The 25985-nt window shown below is 37.7% G+C and overlaps 1 protein-coding gene across 3 annotated transcripts in view; it reads left to right on the forward strand.

The window, feature by feature from the left end:
* Positions 1 to 25985, forward strand: part of FGF13 (fibroblast growth factor 13) — a 519688-nt gene that overhangs the window by 285804 nt on the left and 207899 nt on the right. For 2 of the 3 annotated variants that reach the window (XM_045583478.1, XM_036443337.2), the window contains exon 3: positions 20046 to 20213. The exons of the other annotated variant lie outside the window; for it this stretch is intronic. In XM_045583478.1, coding sequence (XP_045439434.1) covers positions 20046 to 20213 — 168 coding nt within the window. The remainder of the gene's footprint in view (positions 1 to 20045; positions 20214 to 25985) is intronic. 3 annotated transcript variants of the gene reach the window in all.

The following is a 25985-nucleotide window of genomic DNA, read 5'->3' on the forward strand; positions in this document are numbered from 1 at the left end:
TAGGTGGATCCCATGTAAAGGATGTTATAAGGCTATAATTAAGATGTTGATTGCACTGTATTTCTTTGTAGACATCAGGATCTTCTAAAATCATGTGATTTTTGACAGAGTTCACTTCTTTGTGGCTGTAGGATCAATGTCCCAATTTCCTTGCTGGCTGTCAGTTGGGGGCCAATTTCAGCTTCTAGATACTGCCCAATCTTCCTTGGCACATGGCCTTCACCCAGGAATTCTCACAGGGCAGCATATTGCTTCAAGGCCAGTAGGTGAATCTTTCTTTTATAGTGCTTTCACCTGATTAAGTCAGGCCCACCCAGATTAATCTCCTTTTTATTAACTTAAAGGAAACTGGACCTTACATCTGGAAATGACTTACATAATTATGCAATCTAGCAAGTCCCAAGATCTGCAGGGTGAGACAACAGATTAAACCACCAGGAGAGCTAATAACTTAGTTCCATTCCAAGTCTTAAGATCTGAGTACCAGGAGAACTTATGGTATGGTTCTAGTTCAAAGGCAAGTAGGTTTAAGACCCAAGGAGAACCACTGCCTCAATTTGAGTACAAAGTTAGGAAAAAAGCTGAAGATTCAGTTCAAAAGCCATCAGGCAGAAAGTGATTCTCCTTGCTTATGGGAAGGTCAGCCTTTTTGTTCTATTCAGTCCTTAATTGATTGGGTGAGGCCCATTCACATTAGGGAGGGCAATCTGTTTAATTCAGCATATATTGAAATGTTTGACAAATATTTGGGCACCCTATGGCCCAGTCAAGTTCATATGTAAAATAATAATTATAGTGTTCTCCAGTAATTATGCACTTAACACCCTTTGCCCTGACAAGTGGGGCTAATCCAGTTATGATTCACCCAGTTCCTACTTTTCCTGTGAACCTGAGTTGAGTGTGAGAGACTTTTGTCAGGCTGTTTCCTACAGCTATTACAGGAGCACATTACAAGTCTGGTTACAACATTTTAGGCTGTGTGCTTCCATGGAATTTCTGGGAGAAGGGAAGCAAGCTGCACTTGCTCCCTGGCAAGGAATTAAAGCTGAAGCCAGGAGCAAAGGCAGGAGGCCTTCTCTTGCTGGAGAATCCTAGCTAGGCATGCCTACCGCCTCTTCTACTTGCTTTTGCCACTTCCTCCATTCATTGCAACCACCTTAAATTTGGATATAAAAAAGAACATTGTGTTCTTTTTGTTCACCAGGAGTCTGGTAAGGGACTTCCAAAGTCCCCTGCAGACCAGAAGGAATTATAAAGAATCAGTCTGCAGCAAAAGGTTGGCAACTCCAAAGTGGGTCAGGCTATGATCATTGCAGCTTCCTAAATCTGATTGTCACTTACCCTGATCTCAACCCAAAACATTTTGCAAAGGTCCCATAGCTTAACCTCAGGATCTTTTTGCCAATCAGAGACAGACTCAAGGGTGATAACTGAAACCTCTGAGAATACCTCACATACATTAACCTTGTTTCTGAGAAGTTGTCAGCTAAACAAGTGTTACACAAAGGCATTGGGAAAGGAGAGGGGAAGGAACTGCACTCTAGTCAACTCTAAAAGATTACTGATGGTGATACTTCTGCATTTCATAGGAACTTTAAAGGTATCTTGTCTACCACTCAGTAACTAAATGCCTAATTGGGAGAGCACTTACTTAGAATATTTTGCCCTGATTTTCTTGTGAGCAGTCTTGAACTCCATTTAACTCTCCATTAAGGAGAAAGAAAAGAGCCATCTTTAATTTAAGAACTAGGAAAGGACTCCACTTCCTCAATTTATAAGAGTGGCAGTTTCCAATAGGCACTCCTCAAATGACCAAGTTTCTCAACTTGAGGTTAATTAATGCAAATATTGGAGGTCTGTTAGAGGGGATCAAATTGCAGAGACTATCAGAAAAACAACAGAGAGATCAGATTTTGGAATTGTGTGCTGCCTCCTGGTATGGACACTTTGCTTCAGTGCAATCCAATAAGATTCACATCTGCTTGTCCCCATCACATTAATATATTTGACCCCATGTGTGACCTGCCTTACCCCTCTCCATCCCCTTGTTGTTGTTTTGAAATCAGACTTCCTACTGAGATTCCTGTGGGATTATAAGAACATCATCAATAGATGATGATTTCTATGGCAGCAGAAGGTTTTTTAATGAATGCCTAGCTGCTCGTTCCATCTGTGAAGGAACAAACCAGCACTCATGGTTTCCCCCCTCCTTCCTTTATATCTTCTTTTCCTGATTACTCCTTCCTATTTATCCTGGCCTCTGATCTTGGCCATGGAAAACAGCTGCTTCTTTCTCTAGTATCCTCCATGAACCAAATAGACAAGCAGAGTTTGACAGTCTATAAAGGCTTTAGGACTTTTCTAATTCTCCCAAGCCATGGTTCTGAGCACTCATGAATATTAATGAGAATATTGGTAGGGGAACAATACTCCCTTTCTCTCTCTGTCCAAGTTGTGAACAAATCAGAAGCCAAAATAGAAAGGTGTATGAGCAACAGAATATCACCTTTATTCTTTTAAAAAATATTTATTGTTGAAAGTATTACATATGCCCTCTTTATTCCCCATTGACCTCCTCCAGCACACCTCACCACCCTATTATCTGTGTCCATGAGTTATACATATATGCATACAAGGTCTTTGGTGGATTATTTCCCACCCACCCTCCCCCACCTCACCTTTATTTTATCTGTGAAAAGATTGGTATTCTAACAATGAACCCTGTAATTAGACAGATGTATCCACTCAGTCATAAGCATCTCTGGAACTCTACTGTCCTTCCTTTGCATAGGGCCTCTACCTGCAAAACTTAAGGCATAGAGGAACAGAGTGGAACGCATGCTTTTTGTGGTAAGCAGGTCCCCAAGGAGAAAGAGAAAAGGAAGAGGCTAGGCTATGAATGCTAGTTTCCCTTTTAAAAGCTCACTAGTACCCCAACCAGAAAATAATGAATGTTGGGACAAAGAGAAGACAGAAGTATTATGCTAGTGAGCTTTATAGTGAAGAACATATAAAGGTAAAGGAAGGACCACCACTCTCCTGTACAAATTAAGCATTGGAAAAGACTTTAGATATCATCTGGTCAACTCCATTTTTGAGGAATCTGGCTCACTTTAAGGGCAAGGGCTTTCGTTTACATTTTTTCTCATCCATTATATAATATATGCATTGACACACATAGTTGTGAGTAGGCTCTTAGGCTGTGCTATGAGTCCAGGCACCTCATATATATATATTATTGATTTTCCACAGAGAGGAAAGGAGAGGGATAGAGAGCCAGAAGCGTTGATGAGAGAGAAACATCAACTAGCTGCCTCCTGCACACACCCCCCACCGGGAATGTGCCTCAACCAAGGTACATGTCCTTGACAGGAATCAAACCTGGAACCCTTCAGTCTGCAGACTGACGTTCTATCCACTAAGCCAAAACGGTTTCGGCATCCTCACTTCTAATGTTTCTCCTTCATTCCTCTGTCATATTAGCACATGAAGTGTTAGATTTGTTTGATGGTCTCTTTGACATAATGAGAGAGGAAAATTAGACGTATTGAATGGAAACAAGGCTGAAGAGAGTCAATTTCTCAAGAGTGTTTGTTGTTTTGCAAACTTCCTATCACCTACATCACTGCCATTAATATTCTCATGCATTGTTAATGTTTGCTGAGTACCTACCTAATCATATTCTATGTAGACATATTTAGTATAATGAGACTTCAAGGGTGAATTTAGTGTGAGATTTCTTTCCTCCTATGCCTAAAGAGTAGAATTAGCTGACACACAGAAAATATTTTCCCTCTGAGAAATGTATATTCCATGGAATTACCATTATCAAAGATGATCTATATTAAATTGATGCTGCATACTGCTAGACATAACCTCTATTCTGAAAAGTCTATATCCCTAAAGTATGTACCCAAAACCCAGCCACTTTTTTGCCACCTGTACCACTGCGTACTAATTACTAGCTTCCTTACCAATTTCTCTGCTTCTACCCCTGTGCCCTGAAGTCTGTTTATAGCACCAAGTGTAAGCTTCTGATCACATAAGCCAGATCATGTCACTGTTTTGCCTGCAACCATTCAATGGCTCCCTGCCTCTTAGAATTAAAGCCAGAGTTATTTCAGTGGCCTATATGAGCAGGCTTTTCATTACATTTCTTTTTAAAAAAATAAACTTTATTATTCAGATTATTACAAATGTTCCTCTTTTTACCCCCTCCATTGCTCCCCTCCACCAGGTTCCCACCCCACCCTCTTCCCTTTCCCCACTCCTCATCCATAGGTGCACAGTTTTTGTTCAGTCTCTTCTCGCACCCCCTACTCCCCTTTTCCCCGAGAATTGTCAGTCCACTCCCCTTTGATACCTCTGATTCTATTTACAGTAATATTGTTCATCAAGTTTTTTAATTCCCTTGGGTTTTAGTTTCACTTGTTGATAGTTACGTATTTGTTGTTCATAATGTTTATCTTTATCTTCTTTCTCTTCCTAAAGAACCCCCTCATTACATTTCTTAACTCACCTCCTACCACATTTCCTTTCAGTCTCTCAGTTCCAGCCACATTGGCTTCCTTCATTAAAAAAAAAATCTAGTCAAACTCCTTCCTCTGGATCTTTGTGGGGGAAAAAAAAATTAAAAAAAAATATATATATATATATGTGTGTGTGTGTGTGTGTGTGTGTGTGTGTGTGAGAGAGAGAGAGAGATATGTGATATATATGGTATCACATAATTGTCCTCATCCTTTTTTTTTTTTTAATTTCTCTACTGGGACCACTGTTCTAGATACCTCCATGTTTCACTCCATTATGCTTTTTTTTAAAATCAGGTTTTTGCTCTAACATCACCTACTCACTGAGGCTTTCTGTGATATTTATTGTAAATTAGAATAGGTTATTCTGCAGTAACAGAAAGCTAACTTATAAAGGTTTTATTTTTTTCCCCCTCTATGAGTCTAGCAGCCAATCAGAGCAGCTCCATTCCCATCAGTGATTCAGATACCCTTGGATGTCTTAACTTACTGATTTGTTTACTACCTTGCTTACTTATCCCCATCCCCACCCCATATGTGTAAAACACAATAAAGGCTAAGATTTTTGTTTACATTTTCCCATCTGCTGTATAATGTATGCATTGAAAAATGATTGGCATATAGGAGATTCCCAATAAGTATTTGTTGAAAGAATATTGAAAATGCTTGTATTGTGACCGAGAATAGAAAATAAAAAGGCATGTGTTTGTGCATGTGTTTTCTTCTCCGGAGAAAGTTTGTGAAGATATGTCAATTTCATATATAATTGATCATTGTGATGGACAATAGCTTATGGACTTTAGAACCTAGTAGGTTTTCAGCATTGAGATTTTGATATTGTATAAGTTTTCTATTGCTGTCATAACAGATTGTCACAAACTGAGTGGCTTAAGCAACACAAATTATCATCTTACTGTTCTGTAGATGAGAAGTTAGGCACACATCTCACCAGGACAAATCAAAGGTTTTGGCATGGCTACATTCTTTTTAGGAGGCTCTAGAGGAGGATTCATTCATTCCCTTGCTCATTTTGGTCATTAGCAGAATTCAGTTCTTAGTAGGATGGAGATCTTGTTTCCTTGCTAGCTACCAACTGAGGCTGTTTTCAGCTTTTAGAGGCTATGTATGTTTAGCTCATGACCTCTTTCCTCTATCTTCAAAGCCAGCCATAGCAAGTTGAGTCCTCTTACACTTTTAATTGGCCTTGCCTTTTCTTCCTTTTCATCTCCCTGACTCATTCTTATGCCTCCTTTTAATTTTAAGAGCTCATGATTGCCTTGGACTTACCTGGCTAATACAGGGCAACCTTTATCTCAAGGTCAGCTGACTAGCAACCTTAATTATTAAAATTGTAATATTAAGGTAACATATTTAGAGGTTCCAGTGATTAGGATGTGGGTATCTTTAAGAGGGGCTTATTCTGCCTACCACAGACATATAGATTAATATGAGATATGGTATAGTGAGCATGAATATAGGTTCTGAAGGCATGAATGCCTAGCTTTGAACCTCAGCTCTGCATCTTGGGGGCTGGGGTACTGTCTATATTTTCCTTAAACTCTTCAATATCCAGTTTCTGGTGTGATGAATGGGAACAATATTGATACATGTCTCATGTGGTTGTTGTGAATACCAGAAATGATGTGCAAGTGGGTAATACACACTAGGCATTTGATATTATTCCTTTTAAAAATATACTTTGAGTATATCTTGTGTTCTAAGTGTGAGCACCAAACCCAGCTTAGAGTCCACCTCAGAAGACCTTACCTGTACTAGAATAAAGGAGTGCTCATTTGCTAAAACCCCACTTAACCAGTTGGGTTTGCAAGGAATGAGGGGGAATTTAATTTAAGTATTCATGATTCATGTACACTTAAGTCACTAAGTGCTATTTTAAGGACATTTGATGGCTTGAGGTCTTAAAAATAATCTTAATGCCCTTTTTTCTGACAGGCATACTACCAAGAGTAAACAATTTTAAATATAATTTGCTTAGAAATTCTTCTCAAGTTTAGATAGTTTCTCACATGGCACGATGTATTCTTACATCTGAAATCCTTGCAGGGACATCCCTCCTCCACAGACCCACCTCCCAGAAGAAACACCAACTCCTTTTTTTACTGAATGAGGAGTTGGAAACTGTGGCAGAGATATGTGCAAATAAAACACTCGTTCAATTGAAATCTTTCTTTTTTAGAATGAATTTTTAGAATTCAGCTATTGTAACTGGGGATTTTGTTCTAATGCTTCCCTTAGCTAAAAAGGAGCCTCTTTTAACTTTAAAAAGGGGACATGTTCTTCCATAGCACATAGGTAAGAACTGCATTTCCTGGAGGTTTTAAGGACCATTTGTTTGAGCTTGTAAAATGATGAGTATGATATTGCTCAAATTGAAGTAACTGCCTTTTGATGAGCTCAAGTGTAGCCTGTGACTAACCAGGAAGAGAAGGATTTAACCAGTGTGTATTGTAAATGAAGTAAGATGTGTCAAGACTCACTTCCTGATCAAAGTGAAGAGCTTTCTCCTATCTCTTTTCTCTTTTTACTGTTTCCAGTCAGTTCTGGAAACACTGACTCCACCATATTACATGGAATGCCAAGTAGCACAAAATCACAATGACATACATATATTTTATTGTTTTTGAGAAACGGTTTTTATAGATCAGCTCATTTATTGATATGTGCTTTATGGTTCCTGCCAAAGGGTTAGTCAAGATAGGCTGCTAATGTAGTTGAGTGAACTTTTATCGATGTCACTGTGGAAGGAGGCACCAATAAGTGCTAGAGGCCCATATGATCACAGAACACTAGCAGGCAGGAAAAATAAAAGAATACAGCTTGCTTAAAAGTAAAAGTAGTATTTCCTGACTAATAAAATAAAATTAGTTTGCTAATTAGATACCTTTTTATGGGGGATATGCGGAGGGAGAGGTGAATGATGGCATTTATCACTCTCCCATTCATATAATTTTAAAGCAACATTACGGTATAATTTTTCAGTCACTGTAACTAGGACCAAACCATTTCTGTCAACAGCCTTGATTTTGGGTTTCCTGAGCTCTCATAACATCCCAGGGACTTAGGGCAATCATGAGAATTGGATCAGAGATTAGCTTTTGAAACATGAAATAACAATATGAAGGAAATAGTGACAATGAATCATGCAAGACTCTTCTAGCATGGCATGTGAAGGTGTATGGTATCAATGAGCATATTTTCCAGGAAGACATGGCTGTAGTGCTTAAAAATGCCCATTATGAATATTGGAAAGGATACTTAACTCCTCTGAAATTGAATTCTCCAAAAATGGAAGACTGATAGAAGAAAAGACTTTCTATATTAATTTACCCTGTGATACAGCCCAAGTAAGGTCTTAAGATCAAAGGCTGAGAAGATTTCAGGCAAGAAATTTTCTGTGAGTAACTAAGACATCATTGTGTGAGTCTAACCAGAGTGTCTGTATTAACAGTTTCTAATTATGCATGGAGGAAGAGGCAAAATTTGGTGCAATGTCAACAGCTAAAATGAGTCTGTAAGTACTCTGTAATGGCTGCCTAGATGTTTCCATTCCTAGGACACAGTAGCCAGAGGCACTTTGCATTAAAAACAAAATGAGGGAAAATAAAAATTTTCGTGATTAAACATTTTCAAGAAATTACAGATGGCATTCTGGAAGCAATGCCAATTGTCAGCCAACATATTACTCCATGAGAAATATAACCATATTTTCTTTTCTGCCATGAGTCATTCCTCCTACTTTAATAAGCCACAGAGGATTTCCCAGCCTCTCCTTTTTTTGTCATCACCACATGAGCCAAGTCTCTGATTGGCTGGGCCCCACCTGAATAGCAGATGCCTAGAGGTACTTACCTAGTGTCTAGCACTACTATTGGTGCTGTTCAATGTCATTGCTCACTAGAAAAAGCCTTTGTAGTAGGCTGAGGAAAGACCCCACTGATGTGTAGTAGTAGTACTTTACATGATGCCAGTCAAAAACTTTCTGTGACCTGGATGGTTATCATGCTTACTAGTGCATTTTTCTCTTTCTGATCTGGGCTGCAGGGGTGAAACTCCCCTGAATTGACTAGATGAGCCCTTGCAGAATGCTTAGCATATTTGATGGGCCCCTGCAGGCTTCTGCTGCACCACTCTGCTACGGTGAATGCTTAGCATCTTTGAGAACCACAAAGGAACTTCCAGGATTAGTACTACTTCTTTAAAAGGGGCTTGAGGATGAGGTGTGTTATACCCATCATCAAGTCCAGTGATTATCAACTAAGGCACTTTTGCCCTCATCCCACTGTGGGGGATATTTGGCAAAATCTGGAAACACTTTTGGTTGTCACAAATTGGTAGGGACCATGGATACTATTAAAAATCATGCAGGAGGCAGCGCCATCTTACCAGGAAAGGAGGAGCATCCCTGAGGCCTGGAAAAAAACACAGCGGGGAGGTCCATCGAGCAACTGAGACGCCCGAATCGGCATGGGCGTGTGGAATCGGGGGAATTCTTCAGTCACCCACGGAAAGGTAGTGTTGTATTTTGAAACTTTAAATCAACGCAGGAGAAGGAACACCACATAACCAGACATCCTGAGAAGAGAGGCCATGGGGAGACAAAAACATAGTCCGCACATGAAAGAAAAGCAGGCATCACCAGAAAAGGAAGTAAACGAGCCCGAGGTAAGCAGCCTACCAGAGCAAGAATTCAGAATAATGATCATAGGATGGCTAAAAAGAATGGAAGAGAAATTTGACAATAACCAAGAAGAAATGAGGAAGAACCATAAGGAATTAAAGAAGAACCATGAAGAATTGAAGAAGAACCAAGAAGAAATGAAAAATGACATCGCTACCATGAAGAACTCAATAGAAAGCATCAAGAGTGGACTAGATGAAGCAGAGGACCGCATCAGTGAGCTAGAAGATAAGATGGAAAAAAATACCCAAGTAGAGCAGCTTCTAGAAAAAAAGATTAAAAAGCAGGAGGAGAGCCTACAGGAGCTTTGGGACAATACAAAACAAAATAATATTCGAATAATAGGGGTTCCAGAAGGAAAGGAAACTGAGATAGACATGGAAAAAGTATTTCAAGAAATAATGACAGAAAACTTTCCTGAAATAGAGAAGAAAAAACCCACACAAATCCAAGATGCTCGCAGAGTCCCAAGCAAAATGAATCCCAGAAGACAGTCTCCAATGCACATTATAATTAAATTGGCAAACAACAACGACAAAGTAAGAATCTTAAAAGCAGCCAGAGAGAGACAGAAAGTTACATACAAAGGAACCCCCATCAGACTAGCAACTGATTTCTCAACAGAAACTTATCAGGCCAGAAGGAAATGGGATGAAATATACAAAGTCATGCAAAGGAAGGGTCTGAATCCAAGAATACTGAACCCAGCAAGGCTATCAATCAAAATTGAAGGGAAAATCAGGAGCTTCACAGACAAAAAAAGACTGAAGGAATTTATCTCCACCAAACCAGCAATGCAAGAAATGCTAAAGGGTCTACTGTAAAAAAGAAATAGGAAGTGAAGAAGGAACACGGGTATAGAATAAAAATGGCGTCAAATGTGTACCTATCAATAATAACCTTAAATGTAAATGGATTAAATGCTCCAATCAAAAGACATAGGGTAACAGATTGGATAAGAAAACAAGACCCATACATCTGTTGTCTACAAGAAACCCACCTCAGAAAAAAAGATGCACACAGACTGAGGGTGAAGGGATGGAAAAAAGTTTTCCAGGCAAATGGAAATGAAAAAAAAGCTGGGGTAGCAATACTTATATCTGACAAATTAGATCTCAGAGTGAAGGACATAATAAGAGATAATGAAGGCCACTTCATAATACTAAAGGGAACAATCCAACAAGAAGAAATAACCCTGGTAAATATATATGCACCCAATACAGGAGCAACCAAATACATAAAAAAAAAACTGCTGGAGGACATTAAGAGAGAGATTAATAGCAATACAATCATACTAGGAGATTTTAATACCCCACTGTCACCCTTCGACAAATCATCTAAACAAAAAAACAGCAAAGAAATATCAATCCTAAGTGACTCACTAGACCAGATGGAATTAATTGACATCTTCAGAACACTCCACCCCAAAGCCACAGAATATACATTCTTCTCAAGTGCACATGGGACATTCTCAAAGATAGACCACATTTTGGGTCATAGGCAAAGTCTCTTCAAATTCAAGAAGATAGAAATCATATCAAGTATCTTCTCAGACCATAATGGCATAAAACTGGAAATTAACTACAATAAAAATAATCCAAAGAAATCAAACACATGGAGACTAAACAGCATGCTATTAAACAAGCACTGGGTTACCAGAGAAATCAAGGAAGAAATTAAAAACATCCTGGAAACAAATGACAATGAAAACACAACAATCCAAAATCTATGGGACACAGCAAAAGCAGTTTTGAGAGGGAAGTTCATATCCTTACAAGCCTATTGCAAAAAACTAGAAAAAAGGGTAACAGATGATCTAACTCTACAACTCAAAGAGTTAGAAAAGGAGCAACAAGAAAAGCCCAGTGTAAGCAGAAGGAAGGAAATAACAAAAATCAGAGCACAGATAAAAGACATAGAGACCAAAAAAACAATACATAAGATCAACAAAACCAAGAGCTGGTTCTTTGAAAGAATAAACAAGATAGATGAACCTCTAGCCAGGCTAACTAAGAAACAAAGAGAGAGGACCCAAATAAACAAAATCAGAAATGAAAGAGGTGAAATAACAACAGACCCCACCGAAATACAACGGATTGTTACAAAATACTACGAACAACTCTATTCCAACAAACTGAACAACCTGGAGGAAATGGACATATTCCTAGAAAAATACAAACTTCCAAAACTCGATCAGGAAGAATCTAAAAATCTCAATAGACCAGTGACTTGGGAAGAAATTGAAACAGTCATCAGAAAGCTTCCAGCAAACAAAAGCCCAGGGCCAGATGGCTTCACAGGAGAGTTTTACCAAACATTCAAGGAAGAACTAAAACCTATCCTCCTCAGACTTTTCCAAAAAATTCAAGAGGAAGGAACACTTCCAAACTCCTTCTATGAAGCCAGCATCACCGTAATACCAAAACCAGATAAAGACAACTCAATGAAAGAGAATTACAGGCCAATATCCCTCATGAACATAGATGCCAAAATCCTCAACAAAATCCTAGCAAATCGGCTCCAGCAGAGCATCACAAAGATCATACACCATGACCAAGTAGGATTTATTCCAGGAATGCAAGGTTGGTACAATATCCGCAAATCAATAAACGTGATACATCACATAAACAAATTGAAAGATAAAAATCATATAGTCATATCAATCTATGCAGAAAAAGCATTTGATAAAATCCAACACCCTTTCCTGATAAAAACTCTTAACAAGGTGGGAGTACAAGGATCATACCTCAACATAATAAAAGCTATAGATGATAAACCCACAGCCAACATTATACTCAATGGGCAAAAACTAAAACCATTCCCTCTAAGAACAGGAACAAGACAGGGATGCCCACTATTGCCACTCCTGTTTGACATAGTACTGGAAGTACTAGCCATTGCAATTAGACAAGAGGAGGAAATAAAAGGCATCCAAATTGGAAAAAAAGAAGTAAAGTTATCCTTATTTGCAGATGACATGATATTGTACATAAAGAACCCAAAATACTCCATTAAGAAACTAATTGACTTAATAAATGAATTTGGCAATTTAGCAGAATACAAAATTAATGCCAAGAAATTCATGGCATTTCTATACACCAACAGTGAAACTACAGAAACCCAGACTAAAAAAGCAATTCCATTTACCATTGCACCAAAAAAATTAAGATACCGAGGAATAAATTTAACTAAGGAAGTAAAGGATCTATATGCAGAAAATTACACGACATTGAAAAAAGAGATAGAGGATGATGTAAGGAGATGGAAGAACATACTATGTTCATGGATTGGTAGAATCAACATCATTAAAATGTCCATACTTCCTAAAGCAATATATAGGTTCAATGCACTCCCCATTAAAATACCAAGGGCATATTTCACTGACCTAGAAAGAACTCTCCAAAAGTTCATTTGGAACAATAAAAGACCCTGAATAGCCACAGCAATCCTGAGAAAGAAGGGTAAAGTAGGAGGGATCTCAATACCGGACTTCAAACTGTATTACAAAGCCACTGTTCTCAAAACAGCCTGGTACTGGCACAAGAACAGACATATAGATCAATGGAATAGAATTGAGAACCCAGATATCAACCCAAATTAATATGCTCAATTAATATTTGACAAAGGAGGCACAAATATACAATGGAGTCAAGACAGTTTCTTCAATAAATGGTGTTGGGAAAATTGGGTAGACACATGCAAAAGAATGAAACTAGATCACCAACTTACACCATACACAAAAATAAACTCAAAATGGATACAGGACTTAAACATCAGACGGGAAACCATAAAAATACCAGAAGCATCCAAAGGCAGCAAAATCTCAGACGTATGCCAAAAGAACTTCACTGATACTGCCCCTAGGGCAATGGAAGCTAAAGAGAAAATAAACAAATGGGACTACATCAAAATAAAAAGCTTTTTTACAGCAAAAGAAACCATCAACAAAACAACAAGAAAGCCCACGGTGTGGGAGAACATATTTGTAAATAACACCACTGATAAAGGTTTAATCTCTAACATCTACAGACAGCTGATACAACTAAATAAAAGGAAGATGAATGATCCAATAAAGAAATGGGCAAGGGATCTAAATAGAATATTTTCAAAAAAAGACAGAAGGAAGGCCAAAAGGCACATGAAAACATGCTCAAAGTCACTAATTGTCCGAGAGATGCAAATCAAAACAACAATGCGGTACCATCTCACACCTGTCAGAATGGCCAACATCAACAAATCGACAAACGACAAGTGTTGGCGAGGTTGCGGAGAAAAAGGAACCCTCGTGCACTGCTGGTGGGAAGCAGCCTGGTGCAACCACTGTGGAGAACAGTGTGGAGTTTCCTCAAAAAACTGAAAATGGAACTCCCATTTGACCCAGTAATCCCACTCCTAGGAATATATCCCAAGAAACTAAAAACACCAATCAGAAAGGATATATGCACCCCTATGTTCATAGCAGCACAATCTACAATAGCCAGAATTTGGAAACAGCCTAGGTGCCCGTCAGCAGATGATTGGATCCAAAAACCATGGTACATCTACACAATGGAATACTATGCTGCCATAAAGAAGGAATTCTCATCATTTGCAGCAACCTGGATGGAATTGGAGAACATCATGCTGAGTGAAATAAGCCAATCAATGAAAGAGAAACACCACATGACCTCATTCATTTGTGGATAATAAAGAGCATTATAAACTGATGAACCAAAAGATAGATATAGAGACCGTAAAGCAACAAGCAGATTGTCAAATTACAGCGGGGAGGGGAGGAGGATCTGGGGGAGATAATAGATCAACCGAAGGACTTGTATACATGCATATAAGTACAACCAATGGACATAAAACTATGGGGAGGGAGGGGATATGGGGGAGGGAGGAAGGGGGGCAAAAAAAATCATTAAAATATGTAAAAAAAAATCATGCAGTACAAAACACACACACACACACACACACACAAACAAACAAACAAACAAACAAAAACAGCCTTTTAAAACAAAAAAGTATCTAGCTCCAAATAAAGTAGCAATGCTTAGAAATCCTGGCCTAGTCCAATCACTTAATTTTTGAAATGAGAAAATTGAGGATCAAAAATGTGACGTGGCATTCCAAAGGACACCAGAAAGTAAGCAGCAACCCAGGGTGGAGATTCTGGTTTCCTAGCCACCAGACTGCATTTTCCAACAGTTTTATCTCTGTTGTGGACAGCATTTCCTCCACATCAGATGTGAAGCAATGTGCTAAACTTCCCATTTAGTCCCCCTAAATGGCTTGCCTTAGAAGGGACTGAGTTCATGCCTGTGAAACTACCAGGTGTGAAGAATTGTAGGTCATTGGGAAAACAAAATTAATACTCAAAGAAATATGGTTCTCATCTATCAGGAACTTACATTCAAGTTGCAGAGAAAAGAGATATATATGAAAATAATTATCAGTCTAACTTTTTAATAGCCAAAAAGATGTCCCAAGACAAAACAAGATAAATTTCATAAACTATTACATGAAAATTAAGAGTTAGAGTGAGCTCTTTACCTTACCTTTGACAGAAGGTTAGATAAACAGGAAGGAAGGCATCCTTCATTTGATTAATGATAATTTTTGAGTGTGTATTTTGAGTGAGGCATTGTGCTGGACCCACATATTAAATGGTAATGGGACAAATAATGTTTATATTTCACAGTGCTTGTATTTTTGTGGGGAGAATCAGGTAAGAGACAAGTACATGCATGCATGGATGCACACATATTACATACATACATACAATAATTAGATGGTGACAAATGCAAATGTACTTAAGGTACCTGAAAAGATATATTTGAGGAAGTGGCATTTAAGTAGAGCCCAAATGGAAATAAAAGGGGAATCACAGTGAGCAGCAAATACAAGGCTTTATGGAAAGAAAAAGCCTGGTATAATCTACACATTAATTAAAAGCTAATATAAGCAAGAAGAGAGTCCTACAATGGAATTGAGGAAGTGGGGGACTGCAATAGTATGGAGTTTGAATTTCCTATTCTACCATGAAAATAGCAAAAACAGTGTGAACAAACAGAATTTGGAGGAAGATCTAATAGTGCTTGGGGAACTGAATGGAGATGGAGGGAAATACAAATAAGAAGTTAACACATTTCTAGATTTTTTTTTAAAAGTCATTTCTAATTTGGCTAAATGAAATGGTCATTAGCATTGATCTGTTTTATTCTATAACTTGTTTACTTGTTACTAATTTACATTTAAACCTGCCATCTTGATAATGTCCACTGGTGGCAGTAAAGCTTGAATATCAAAAGCAGATAAGTGGATGGATAGTTACCTGTGAAGCAGAATGGAGGTCTTGAGCTAACTCATCCTATGTTTGAATGTACTTTTCAGCATGACAGGTTTTCAGGGACATGGAAGAATATCACTCTAATTACGCTGTTTTCTTCTCACTTTCTCATTATGTCAGGTCATTGGATAATTTTTGTATTTGTCATACTTTCTGTTTCATAGTGGTTTTAACTATTTGCTTATTGTAGTAAATAGTAACTTCCTTTGGGAATCCCATGGCTGTGATTCCATAGCTCTAGTGATCTCAGATTTGCTTTGATTTAAAATCATATATCATTAAATATGTTGAGTAATCTTTGTGATGAGTAAATTTAAAAGCAAAACCCAGCATCACAAACTAATTGATGAATTGTTAACTGTTTCCAGCGTGAAGTCAGCATACCTTGCAAATTATACTGTCCTGGTGAGGAGCAAGTGCTTTTGTAGCATTGTCTAAATAGTTTCCTAGAAACTTGCTTTTTTGTCTTTGAATGAAGAAAGAAAAACTCATTGGGTATAGGTATAATCTTTGAAGCTAAAAATTACCAAAGAACCTGATTCCTATTTAGTATATCAATGTTTGTACCAAGCAGTTTTACCTTAGACTTGATGGTAAACACACTAGAATGCTGGATGTGCTTTTCCAATAATTGTTCCAACAAAAGTTAGTTCCTCTCCCTGAGTACATTGTAGTATTTGTAGTTCTACTAAATATTTGGATAGCTGTTTTATGTATCATATATACATTTAAATGGTCTATTAAATTGGAATTATTTGGTTTATCAATGATCTTTTTTTTACTATAGATTGGGTCTTTATTTATGTCTAATTTGAAATGGGTGTACTACATTTCTGTGAACCTGAGTAGCTTAAGCCAAGTGGTCAGGCTTAGACTTAAACTCTCTTGCCTTACCATGACTGCCTCCCATTTCTGATCTTGATCTTGGTGATTGCTGAGAAGCCTGAAGGAGAATGGAGATGATTTTAATGCCAGTCTAGTGCTGCTACTGGGAAAACAGTTCTAGGTGCAGGCTTGTCCACCTAACGGATAGTCAATGGTATGTATACCTTTTATACTAGAAAGTAGTTCTTTCACAAATTCTGGTCATAACTATTATCCTGCAAACAAAAGTCACTTATTTTTAGCACCTCCTTGTCTGAGTATGCCACCCTTTCGTGTTTGTGTGTCTGTGGATGTGTGGATATGCATGTGTCCACTTGTCCCCTCCAACTCTCTACCACTCTTTGGGACTTTGGAATCCCGAGTAGGTGGGCTGTGTGATCATGGGGTGTGTGATCAAAGTCAAGGGAACTGGCTATAAGGTCACAATTTTCTGGCAAAAGCCTACTCCTTGGAAGTTGTTGTAATGAGGCTCAGCAGCCTTTCTCAAAGCATGGGGCCATACAGTTTAGAAACCAATTATGAGGTACTCTTACCTTCCTTGAAGAGTTAAGGTGAACCTCTGAAACTGGAGAAGGCTTTGTGTAAATCTATTGTCTACCTAATCACTGGCGTCCTCGGTCTACCTCCAAGATTGGATAAGCCTATCATTGGGAAGGACAGCAAGAGTCATTGAATAAACGTGGACAAATGGTTGAAATGAACAGAGGGAGGAGTGGTTTTCAATGAGCAGAGATTGTGTGCAAGAAGGGAATGCACTAGAAGGGGGAAGTGGTAGAAACTATTGGACTAAGTCATTGAAATAAAGAATTCCTCTTTTTATAGTCTGACTTCTTTGCAGGTTTACTCTCCATTTTTTAGAGCTAATACCCCTCGGAAGCACTGCATCCTTATCCCTTTTTTAAGGAATTAGAAGTAGGTTCCTACCTGCTTTAGAGCTGGGGTACTGTAGGAAGTCCCTTGTTACTCCTGCTGTTGTCAATTGCATATACAGCCACTGTCTTACTTGAGGGAGTCCTGGGAATAAATGGATTTGATATAATAGTTTTAATTTTTTTCATACAAAATATTCTCAAGTTCAGAGATTTTATAGATCTGAGTGAGATATTGCCTATACAATGTTACTTCTGTTTAGAAAGTCCAAAATGTTTCTGGCTCTTGTGTCATATGACATCAAACTTCTGTTTTGCCTGAATTGACTGATGTTTAGGACATAGATTATAGACAGCCTGAGACCCAACCTGAACCATTAACTTCCAGATGCTCATGATTTGCAGAGAAATGTTCTGTGCCTATGGTTATTACTGAGATGGCTCCTTAAATGCTCTCATCTTGGCACCTTTTGCACTTGCTAAATTCAATTTGAAGAAAGAACAGGAGAGAGAGCATTTTGTGGAAAGTAATTATCCTGCACTTTTGTGACCTTCATGTTTCCCCCATCATGATAAATTTTTGGGCTGGTTCTTATATCAGTCAGCATGTCCTGCTCTCTTGAATTTTGTTGTATGTTACAGATAACTAGTTGTATCTAATTAAATAATAATGATGGCACTGTGAGGCCTTTTTCTGGGAATTAATGACCAGCTGGGCAAAGCTGATGGATGGAGAGTCAGCCAAAGGCTATTAGCTTCAGTCTGCTATTAATCTCCAGATATGCTAATTTGTGATGTCATTGTTGGAATTGAAAAATAAAAATTGGAGACAATTTACATATGTTTATCACGTACTTCTGAATAGCAAGTTCCCTGTGTATTATAAAAAGTTATTATTTTTCATTCTCTAACTGTTCTTTAATCTAAAAACATGATTCTTATATACAGTGCATGAAAATATAATTTCTCAGATGAGTGTTCCTTTCTTTTAAAAAAAAATGTTCCAAGTTTGGGAAGTTTTCTTTAAATATTTTGGATGGTAAAACCAGCATTTTTCTTCAGCTGTGATGTTGGAATTTGATAAGTGTCTATATTATCATAAGTATCTGCTCATGGCAGGAAATGGTTGCAAGTGTTTATGAATAGCAGCTGTTGCTAGCAAAGATGTTCATTCAGTGCAATTCTAAGAAGTTATAATCACATTCCTAGTAGATGAAGGGGACTCTCTGCCAAGAAAAGCTGTAGTGGTGTATCTATATGAAATTTTTTTTTATTACTGCTGCTGAATGCTAGAGGAAAATAAAAAGAAAAATGACTAAAATATTCATCAGCTTCTTGCATAATTTAATGACTTACAAATGAAGACAACAATTTCATATACAGGCTAGCTATCTAAAACGTAATCCAAACTCATAATACTAATTTAAAAGTTATGTTGGTTTTTATATCATTTTTACCCCAACGTGAAAGAAAGCTCTTAAAGCCTATTAAGATTCTAGCCAATGGGCTGGGAATGTTACACTAAACACAGAAGCTTCCGATCTGATTTAAGTCACAAGCTGTTTATATTCCCTAAACACCACAGCATTATTCTCCCCATTAGAAGTTTGTTGATGGTACCAGTCTTCTTAAATGCGTATTTAGTGTATGCATTTGGGGGAATAGAATGAATCAGCAAGTCACTAATCACAGCTCTTGGAGGCACTGACTCACTCCTGGCAAAATGGAATGTCCTCTTTGGGAAGGGTGAAAAAAAGAGAAAATTCATCCCTGTGTCAGTTCCCTGTTTCTACAAATGCAAATCAAATGTGCACCTCCTTCGGTGGTTGGTTATCAGGCTAAAGAATGTTTTTCAATGGACACTGTAAAACCAGACATCTGTACATGCAGGGGAAAATTACTAGAAATTCATAATAATGCTTAGGAAATTGACAAAGGGCCTAGAAATAAAATGTGGGCTGAGTGGGGCTTGGTGTATTTCTACGGCCAAAAGTAATGAACCAGGCCCTGCTCTTCCACAATTCAACAAGGTTGGTCTTTGATCCAGTGTTGATTACTAGGCTCTCAATTGGGATTTCTTATTTTCATTAAGGGGTTTTCAATATCTGAGGAATATTTGCAACGGCCCTAGTTTTCTTTGGAAATAAAATTAAATTTTCTGTCAGAGTCAGTATATACTGCATGGATGTCGTATTCTTGCCAGCAGAAGAGCAAGGAAAGAGGAGTAAACTGATAATTGGTGGACAATGGCCAATGTCACCTGTAAATTCAGGAGTGGGTAAAAGTAGGTTTACACTTGTGGGTATGCAAAACAAGAGTTTATTCTTATTTATTATGGTATTGTTTACATATGAATAACTTTTCCCCATCCCTATATTTATGCTGTATCTCAAATTGAGACATGTGAGCTCTGCATGGTGTTTATTTAGATACAATATAGTTAATGGTATTAAAATATTTTATTTCACTCCAGGCATAGTTTAACACTGTTACCTACCTTTTCATTGTACTGGCAGTAGAGGTCTCTGTAGTTGAGTAGGCTATTCCCAACCCTTTAGTATTTTAAACAAAGCCCCTAAAAATAAAATGGACAAGCTATTAAATGCTTTTCTTTGGAACTTTTTGGGGGAATGTTGTTTCTTTAGTCTTTCCTGGGAGTAGATTTGATTTAAGACGTTCGCTGCTTTCATGAAGCTCTAACTTGAGTTCATTTTGTTATGTGGTGACCACAGTTCTGGATGACGCCCCTCCTGGCACACAGGAATACATTATGTTACGGCAAGATTCCATCCAATCTGCGGAATTAAAGAAAAAAGAGTCCCCCTTTCGTGCTAAGTGTCACGAAATCTTCTGCTGCCCGCTGAAGCAAGTACACCACAAAGAAAACACAGAGCCCGAAGGTTTGTGAGCGACAGACGCGTGTTTTGCTTGTTTTCTCTTATTCTTTCTTTCTCTTTCTTTTTGACTGTGCATTGCCCTCTAGTGTGCTGTTAGGCTCCCGAAATAATTAGGAGGCCTCCTGGTTTGTCGGTGAATGTGTTATGCAGTCTCAGATGGGACACTGTATAATGCAGTCATCCCTGGCACAACACACAGCGTCCTCCTGCTTCTCATAGCTGAAAGGTTTTCAGCTGGTGTCAATACACTGACCCGGTTTGGCTGCTAAAGTTGCTTGCACCTGGAGCCAAAGTCTGACCCAGCCTGTTTCCATCACCTGGCATTCCTGAAGCAGCAGTCGGCTGAGGAATGGCACTTCAAAAATGAAATAATACTCTCTTCCACTCCATAAAGCTTTTGCATTGCGCTCGAAGAATGCTCGTGATCTACTTAGTTTGCTGAAGCAGGCCCAGACTTGCCATGTAATGCACGCCTTGAAATGCATGCCTCAAGAAAACAATGAGTAGTTTGTTTTTCTTTTCAGCTCAACCACAGGTTTGGAAAACTCTACCTGATATTCTTTAAACTGAGTTCACAGTATTCCTTGCAATCCATGCTATAAACCTATCTCTAAAGTACCTGGTTTCCCCAGAAAGAGTATCCCCCCCCCCCACTTTCTGCATAGGTCAAACACGGACATTTTTTACATCACAAAATGCGGTGATTTTCTTTGCCAGCTGTATATATTTCAATTTCCAAAATGATATTTGAGATGTGTACTAGAGATGCTAATTAAATGCTTCTTGGAAAACAGCCTGCCACCCCATCCCACACCCCCATCCATATAAAATACTATTGAAGCAGTTTACCAATGAGTAACACTGAATGTGACTAATTTCACTTGTCATATGGCAGTCGGTGTAGACTTTTGCATAAACGATTGTGCTCCAATTTTTAAAAACAACCTTGTTCCCATTTCAAGTTGCCCTTTTGTAACATTATGGGTATCTTCAGTACAACTGTCTTTTTTACTTGGAAAAGACTACCATCCATATGGTGATGTTCAAATTTTGGTGTGTAAGAAAATTATTCCACATCAACTCTATTCCATAGTTTTGGAAGCACATTTTTATATCTCAAAGTCTCCCCTTCTCCTTCCTTCCAAATAGAATTTTAAATGTTTATTGGCAGAAAATGAAAAGTGTATATTTCTCATTTTTTTATTTCAACAATAGAATATGCCTATTTTATTTTGCCCATATTTTGATATACAAGCTATATCCACTTTGGGTATGAGTTCTCATGTCAACACTTATTTATCTGAAGCTGTAAATGGAGATCCTTTACAGTGAGTAAAAGAAATCTTTTGGTGATTTAGTAGAGAAAATACTAACTTGCATTTGTGTGCTAATGGAACAAAAAAATTAACCAGTGACAATTACTTTACTATATATAATGCATTCCAATTTGTTCTGCTTTCTTTTCTCTAAAATTATGTGTGCATATTTGCAAGTACAAAACAATATATATATATTATAGATATATACTGATTATTATATAATTATGTAACAGAACATCAGCCTGAAAAATAAAATTTGGCTTGACTAAAAAAAAAATGTCATTTAAGAAGCAGCTGGTTAAATTCAGTCAAACAATAGGTTAGAAATTTCAAATTGTTTTAACAATACTCAGATTCTATAGAAAACAGTTGAATAACTAAATTTCAATCCCCATCCTTTTTCTTATTGCATATAATTTTGACAGGATCTATTGATTTACAAAATATTATCTTGAGTGTATTGGTAATACTGTTAGTAATGTTTTCAGATCCAAAAAATTACTTTGAGAATAGGTAGCAGTTAAACTCTTATATAAGTTTTGGATAGTTTTAGTCTGTTGTTCCATCCACAAGTTGAGTGGCTGCCATCCTTTCACGTTTAATACTTTGATGATGGGCATTTAGTCTTTTTGACTGAAGATTTTCCTTAGTCTTACTCTCCTGCCAAGTCCAATGGAACAGCGAAGCTAACTCCGTATTCCTCATTATGAGTTATTTGTAAATAGTATTGAGGTTTTCTAGGATGACATTTACAATTTTACTGTAACCCCTTCAAACAAAGGCACAGAAGCTAATGAAACCACTTGATCTCTGTACAAATTATCAAGATACAGAAGACCTTAGGTGGGGGCAAAAGAAAATTTTCTGGGGAAGAGATGTCAGATAAGGAAATGTTGTTAAGAAATTAACATGCTTACTTCATGTACGGTACCAAAGCTCATCATTACCAGGAAGTGAAGTAACTGTGAGTTTCAAAGGGTTCCATGGCCATTCTGGTGACCTGGAAGATTTTTGCAAGATTAGTTTTTAAATACTATAAGGTACAGTCTTCAGTTCTCTCTTACATTTGCTATAATGCTTTATTATACTTGGCATAAATGGTTGTGATAAAATTTCAAGTACAAATGAATATAATCGTAGTTCTAAACTATGCCCCATACCTTGACACATTTTATTCTCATGCTAAGCATTTAAAGAGAGAGTTCCTTTCACTGTCTCTGTGCCCAAGGATGAGACCTTAATTGACCTTGTAAAATCAGATGTCCACCGATTTTACTGCAAGTGAAGGCAATGGACAGGATGTTGAATCTACCCATTGTTTGCTGTGTGTATGCCAAACTATCAGCATGACCTCTTCTAACGAAGTTATGTTTATACAGCACTCATATGAAAAATGTAAAATATATTTAAATTTGAGAGGAAAGGATTATTTTGACTTGGATGTCTTTGAAATAATTAAATTAGGTAAAAGAGGTTTGTGTGTACTTTGATAAGACTGGAATTAATTTTCTTCTTACTGAATTGACAAATATACCAACTTCTTTTGCATTATTATAGATGAAATATTGATGTTTATTTTGGTTGGTAATATTTTTTAATATATTTTATTGATTTTTTTACAGAGAGGGAGAGAGATAGAGAGCTAGAAATGTCGATGAGAGAGAAACATCGACCAGCTGCCTCTTGCACACCCCCTACCAGGGATGTGCCTGCAACCAAGGTACATGCCCTCGACCAGAATCGAACCAGGGACCTTTCAGTCCGCAGAGCTACGCTCTACCACTGAGCCAAACCGGCTTCGGCTGGTTGGTAATATTTTTTTAAATTTTTTTATTTATTTATTAAATTATTATCTGTGTACATATTTTAACATTGCCCCCCCCCCCACATACCCTCCCTCCCCAGAGTTTTGTGTCCATTAGTTGTACTTATATGCAAGTATACAAGTCCTTTGGTTGATCTCTTATCTCCCCCAGATCTCCCTACTCTCCCTGCTGTAATTTGACAGTCTGCTTGTTGCTTTACGGTCTTTATATCTATCTTTTGGTTTGTCAGTTTATAATGTTTTTTAATGTCCATAAATGAGTGAGGCCATGTGGTATTTCTCTTTTACTGACTGGTTTATTTCACTCAGCATAATGTTCTCTAGTTCTATCCAGGTTGCTGCAAATTATGAGAATTCCTTCTTTTTTATGGCAGCATAGTATTCCATTGTGTAGATGTACCATGGTTTTTGGATCCAATCATCTGCTGATGGGCACCTAGGCTGTTTCCAGCTTCTAGGTATTGTAGATTGTGCTGCTATGAACATAGGGGTGCATATATCCTTTCTGATTGGTGTTTTTAGTTTCTTGGGATATATTCCTAGGAGTGGGATTACTGGGTCAAATGGGAGTTCCATTTTCAGTTTTTTGAAGAAACACCACACTGTTCTCCACAGTGGTTGCACCAGTCTGCATTCCCACCAGCAGTGCACGAGGGTTCCTTTTTCTCCGCAACCTCGCCAACACTTGTCATTTGTTGACTTGTTGATGTTGGCCATTCTGACAGGTGTGAGATGGTACCGCATTGTTGTTTTGATTTGCATCTCTCAGACAATTAGTGACTTTGTGCATGTTTTCATGTGCCTTTTGGCCTTCCTTCTGTCTTCTTTTGAAAACGTTCTATTTAGGTCCATTGCCCATTTTTTAATTGGATCATTCATCTTCCTTTTATTTAGTTGTATAAGCTGTTTGTAGATGTTGGAGATTAAACCTTTATCAGTGGTAACATTTGCAAATATGTTCTACACAGTGGGCTTTCTTGTTGTTTTGTTGATGGTTTCTTTTGCTGTAAAAAAGCTTTTTATTTTGATGTAGTCCCAATTGTTTATTTTCTCTTTAGCTTCCATTGCCCTAGGGGCAGTATCATTGAAGAAGTACTTTTGGCATACGTCTGAGATTTTGTTGCCTGTGGATGCTTCTAGTATTTTTATGGTTTCCCGTCTGATGTTTAAGTCCTGTATCCATTTTGAGTTTATTTTTGTGCAAGGTGTAAGTTGGTGATCTAGTTTCATTCTTTTGCATGTATCTGACCAATTTTCCCAACACCATTTATTGAAGAGACTGTCTTGATTCCATTGTATATTTGTGCCTCCTTTGTCAAATATTAATTGAGCATAGTGATTTGGATTGATATCTGGGTTCTCGATTCGATTCCATTGATCTATATGTCTGTTTTTGTGCCAGTACCAGGCTCTTTTGAGAACAGTGGCTTTGTAATACAGTTTGAAGTCTGGTATTGAGATCCCTCCTACTTTACTCTTCTTTCTCAGGATTGCTGTGGCTATTCGGGGTCTTTTATTGTTCCAAATGAACTTTTGGAGAGTTCTTTCTAGGTCAGTGAAATATGCCGTTGGTATTTTAATAGGGAGTGCATTAAACCTACAGATTGCTTTAGAAGTATGGACATTTTGATGATGTTGATTCTACCAATCCATGAACATGGTATGTTCTTCCATCTCCTTACATCTTCCTCTATCTCTATTTTCAGTGTCGTGTAGTTTTCCGCGTATAGGTCCTTTACTTCCTTAGTTAAGTTTTTTCATAGGTATCTTAATTTTTTTGGTACGATGGTAAATGGAATTGCTTTTTTATTCTCTGTTTCTATAAATTTGCTGTTGGTGTATAGAAATGCCATAGATTTCTTGGCGTTAATTTTGTATCCTGCTACATTGCCAAATTCATTTATTAAGTCAATTAGTTTTTTAATGGAGTCTTTTGGGTTATTTATATACAATATCATGTCGTCTGCAAATAAGGATAACTTTACTTCTTCTTTTCCAATTTGGATGCCTTTTATTTCCTCCTCTTGTCTGATTGCAATGGCTAGTACTTCCAGTACTATGTCAAACAGGAGTGGCAATAGTGGGCATCCCTGTCTTGTTCCTGTTCTTAGAGGGAATGGTTTTAGTTTTTGCCCATTGAGTATGATGTTGGCTGTGGGTTTATCATATATAGCTTTTATTCTGTTGAGGTATGATCCTTGTACTCCCACCTTGTTGAGAGTTTTTATCAGGAAAGGGTGTTGGATTTTATCAAATGCTTTTTCTGCATAGATTGATATGACTATATGATTTTTATCTTTCAATTTGTTTATGTGATGTATCACGTTTATTGATTTGCGGATATTGTACCAACCTTGCATTCCTGGAATAAATCCTACTTGGTCATGGTGTATGATCTTTGTGATGCTCTGCTGGAGCCGATTTGCTAGAATTTTGTTGAGGATTTTGGCATCTATGTTCATGAGGGATATTGGCCTGTAATTCTCTTTCATTGAGTTGTCTTTATCAGGTTTTGGTATTAAAGTGATGCTGGCTTCATAGAAGGAGTTTGGAAGTGTTCCTTCCTCTTGAATTTTTTGGAATAGTCTGAGGAGGATAGGTTTTAGTTCTTCCTTGAATGTTTGGTAAAAC

The sequence above is a fragment of the Pipistrellus kuhlii genome, unplaced genomic scaffold (genome assembly GCF_014108245.1).
Source record: "Pipistrellus kuhlii isolate mPipKuh1 unplaced genomic scaffold, mPipKuh1.p scaffold_m20_p_19, whole genome shotgun sequence".
NCBI classification, from domain to species: domain Eukaryota; kingdom Metazoa; phylum Chordata; class Mammalia; order Chiroptera; family Vespertilionidae; genus Pipistrellus; species Pipistrellus kuhlii.